Source organism: Choloepus didactylus, chromosome 23 (genome assembly GCF_015220235.1).
Source record: "Choloepus didactylus isolate mChoDid1 chromosome 23, mChoDid1.pri, whole genome shotgun sequence".
NCBI lineage: Eukaryota > Metazoa > Chordata > Mammalia > Pilosa > Megalonychidae > Choloepus > Choloepus didactylus.
Genome location: NC_051329.1, coordinates 19961497 through 19964795, shown reverse-complemented (window position 1 = coordinate 19964795; position 3299 = coordinate 19961497). Strand labels below are relative to the sequence as shown.

Below are 3299 nucleotides of genomic sequence, written 5' to 3'. Positions count from 1 at the left end.
AAGTACAATAAAAGAGTCAGACAACATCACCAATGTCAAGAATCCCATACCCATCCCTTATATCCCCTCTTAAAGGCACTCAGCTTTGGTATACTGCCTTTGTTACATGAAAGGAAGCATAATACAATGTTTCTGTTAACTACAGACTCTAGTTTGCATTGATTGCATTTTTTCTCCAACATCATCCCTGTGCTGGTCAGATGTATTATGTCCCCCAAAATGCCATTATCTTTGATGCAATCTTGTGTGGGCAGACATATTAGTGTTGATTAGATTTTGGAATCCTTTGGGTGTGTCCATGGAGATGTGATTCAATCAACTGTGGACAAGACCTTTGGTTGGATAATTTCCATGGAGGTGTTGCCCCACACATTCAGGGTGGGTCTGAATTAAATTACTGGAGCACTATATAAGCTCAGACAGAAGGAGCAAGATGCTACAGCCAAGAGGGACACTTTGAAGGATGCACAGGGGTGGCAAGAGGAACTACAGCTTACAGAGACATTTTGGAGATGGCCTTTGAAACAGACTTTTGCTCTGGAGAAGCTAAGAGAGGACAAATGTCCCAAGAGCAACTGAGAGTGACATTTTGGAGAGAAGCTGAAGCCTAGAGATGAACGTCCTGAGAGAAAGCTATTTTGAAACCAGAACTCGGAGCAGGTGCCAGCTACATGCCTTCCTAGCTAACAGAGGTTTTCCAGACACCATTGGCCATCCTCCAGTGAAGGAACCCGATTGTTAATGCATTTACCTTGGACACTTTATGACCTTAAGACTGTAACTGGGTAACCAAATAAACTCCCTTTTATAAAAGCCAATCCATTTCTGGTGTTTTGAATTCTGGCAGCATCAGCAAACTAGAACAATCCCCTTTTCAACACCTTGCAAGGCTGACATTCATTTGTTCTCCCTCATGTAGAAACATTTGTACATTTTATCACAATCGTTGGCAACTCTAGGTTTCACTAAGTTATACAAGTCCTAGTCTTCACCTACCCTCTTTCCTTCTGGCGTCCCACATGCCCCAAACCTTCCTCTTTCAACCATACTCACAGTTATCTTTGTTCAGAGTACCCACATTATTGTGCTACCATCACCCAAAATTTTGCTCCAAACCTCTCACTCCTGTCTTTTCCTATCTGTATGTAGTGCTCCCTTTAGTATTTCCTGTAGAGCAGGTATCTTGTTCACAAACTCTCTCATTGCCTGTCTGTCAGAGAATATTTTAAACTCTCCTTCATATTTGGAGGACAGTTTTGCCAGATATAAAATTCTTGGTTGGTGGTTTTTCTCTTTCAGTATTGTAAGTATATCACACACTGCCATCTTGCCTTCATGGTTTGTGTCGGTTTGAATGTATTATGTCCCCCAAAATACCATTATCTTTGATGTAATCTTTTTTTTTTAATTCATTTTTATTGAGATACATTCACATACCATGCAGTCATACAAAGCGTACATTCATTTGTTCACAGTACCATTATATAGTTGTGCGTTCATCACCGAAATTAATTTTTGAACATTTGCACTTATATATCCTTTTGTTTGTTTGTTTTTGTTTTTGTTTTTGTTTTACAAAACAAATCGTACATTCGATTGTTCACAGTACCATTACATAGTTGTACATTCATCACCTAAATCAATCCCTGACACCTTCATTAGCACACACACAAAAATAACAAGAATAATAATTAAAATGGCTCTCTCCCATTCTTCTCACCGTGCTATTCAAATCTAAACTTGAGGCTCTTGCCCACCCGGCTGGCATCGCTTTCGCCATGGCCCTCAGCGATGCTGACGTGCAAAAGCAGATTAAACACATGATGGCTTTCATTGAACAGGAAGCTAATGAGAAAGCAGAAGAAATAGATGCAAAGGCAGAAGAAGAGTTTAACATTGAGAAAGGTCGTCTTGTGCAAACCCAAAGACTGAAGATTATGGAATACTATGAGAAGAAAGAAAAGCAGATTGAACAGCAAAAGAAGATTAAGATGTCCAATTTGATGAATCAAGCAAGGCTCAAAGTCCTCAGAGCTAGAGATGACCTTATCACAGACCTACTAAATGAAGCAAAGCAGAGACTCAGCAAGGTGGGAAAAGATACAACCAGGTACCAAGTGCTGCTGGATGGACTGGTCCTCCAGGGTTTGTACCAGTTGCTGGAGCCCCGAATGATTATTCGTTGCAGGAAACAGGATTTCCCTCTGGTAAAGGCGGCGGTGCAAAAAGCGATTCCTATGTACAAAATTGCCACCAAAAAAGATGTTGATGTCCAAATTGATCAGGAGGCCTACCTACCTGAGGATATAGCTGGTGGCGTTGAGGTCTATAGTGGAGATCGTAAAATAAAGGTTTCTAATACTCTAGAAAGCCGGCTGGATCTCATAGCCCAGCAGATGATGCCAGAAGTACGGGGAGCCTTGTTTGGTGCAAATGCCAACAGGAAGTTTTTGGACTAAGCCTTTAGGAGAGCAGCCTTATGGGGGAAGGAATTGAGGCGCATGAGAGAAACTGTCACAGCAAACTCAGTTCCTCAAGGTGATGCTGTTATTATGTGACAGACTCAAGACTCAAAGCCCAGTGTTGATCTGCACTACACAGTGAACCCTAGTTAAACCATGGACTATAGTTAATAGTATCATTATTAAAATGTGCTTTCGTCTGTTGTAACAGATGTTTCACACCAATGCAAGGTGTTAAAAAAAGGTGGTATATGGGAATGCTGTATTTTATGCATGATTGTTCTGTAAGCCCACAACTTCTCTAATAAAAAAAAAAACAACAATGTAACTTAAAAACAAACAAAAAAAAAATGAAAATGAAAAAGAACAATTAAAGTAAAAAAGAACACTGGGTGCCTTTGTCTGTTTGTTTGTTTCCTTCCCCTATTTTTCTACTCATCCATCCATAAACTAGACAAAGTGGAGCATGGTCCTTATGGCTTTCCCAATCCTATTGTCACCCCTCATAAGCTACATTTTTATACAATTGTCTTCGAGATTCATGGGTTCTGGGTTGTAGTTTGATAGTTTCAGGTATCCACCACCAGCTACCCCAATTCTTTAGAACCTAAAAGAGTTGTCTAAATTGTGCGTAAGAGTGCCCACCATCTGCCACTCAAGCTTATTTCATTTCCCTTCACATCCCCCTTTTGGTCAAGAAGATGTTCTCCGTCCCATGATGCCAGGTCTACATTCCTCCCCGGGAGTCATATTCCACGTTGCCAGGGAGATTCACTCCCCTGGGTGTCTGATCCCACGTAGGGGGGAGGGCAGTGATTTCACCTTTCAAGTTGGCTT

General features: G+C 41.0%; 1 protein-coding gene across 1 annotated transcript; it reads left to right on the top strand.

Moving 5' to 3' along the window:
• The first annotated feature begins 1727 nt into the window (after positions 1 to 1727).
• On the top strand, positions 1728 to 2716 carry LOC119519449 (V-type proton ATPase subunit E 1). Its single transcript, XM_037817095.1, has one exon. The coding sequence runs from the start codon at positions 1779 to 1781 to the stop codon at positions 2457 to 2459; it is 681 nt and encodes a 226-aa protein (XP_037673023.1). The 5' UTR covers positions 1728 to 1778; the 3' UTR covers positions 2460 to 2716.
• Positions 2717 to 3299: the final 583 nt, after the last annotated feature.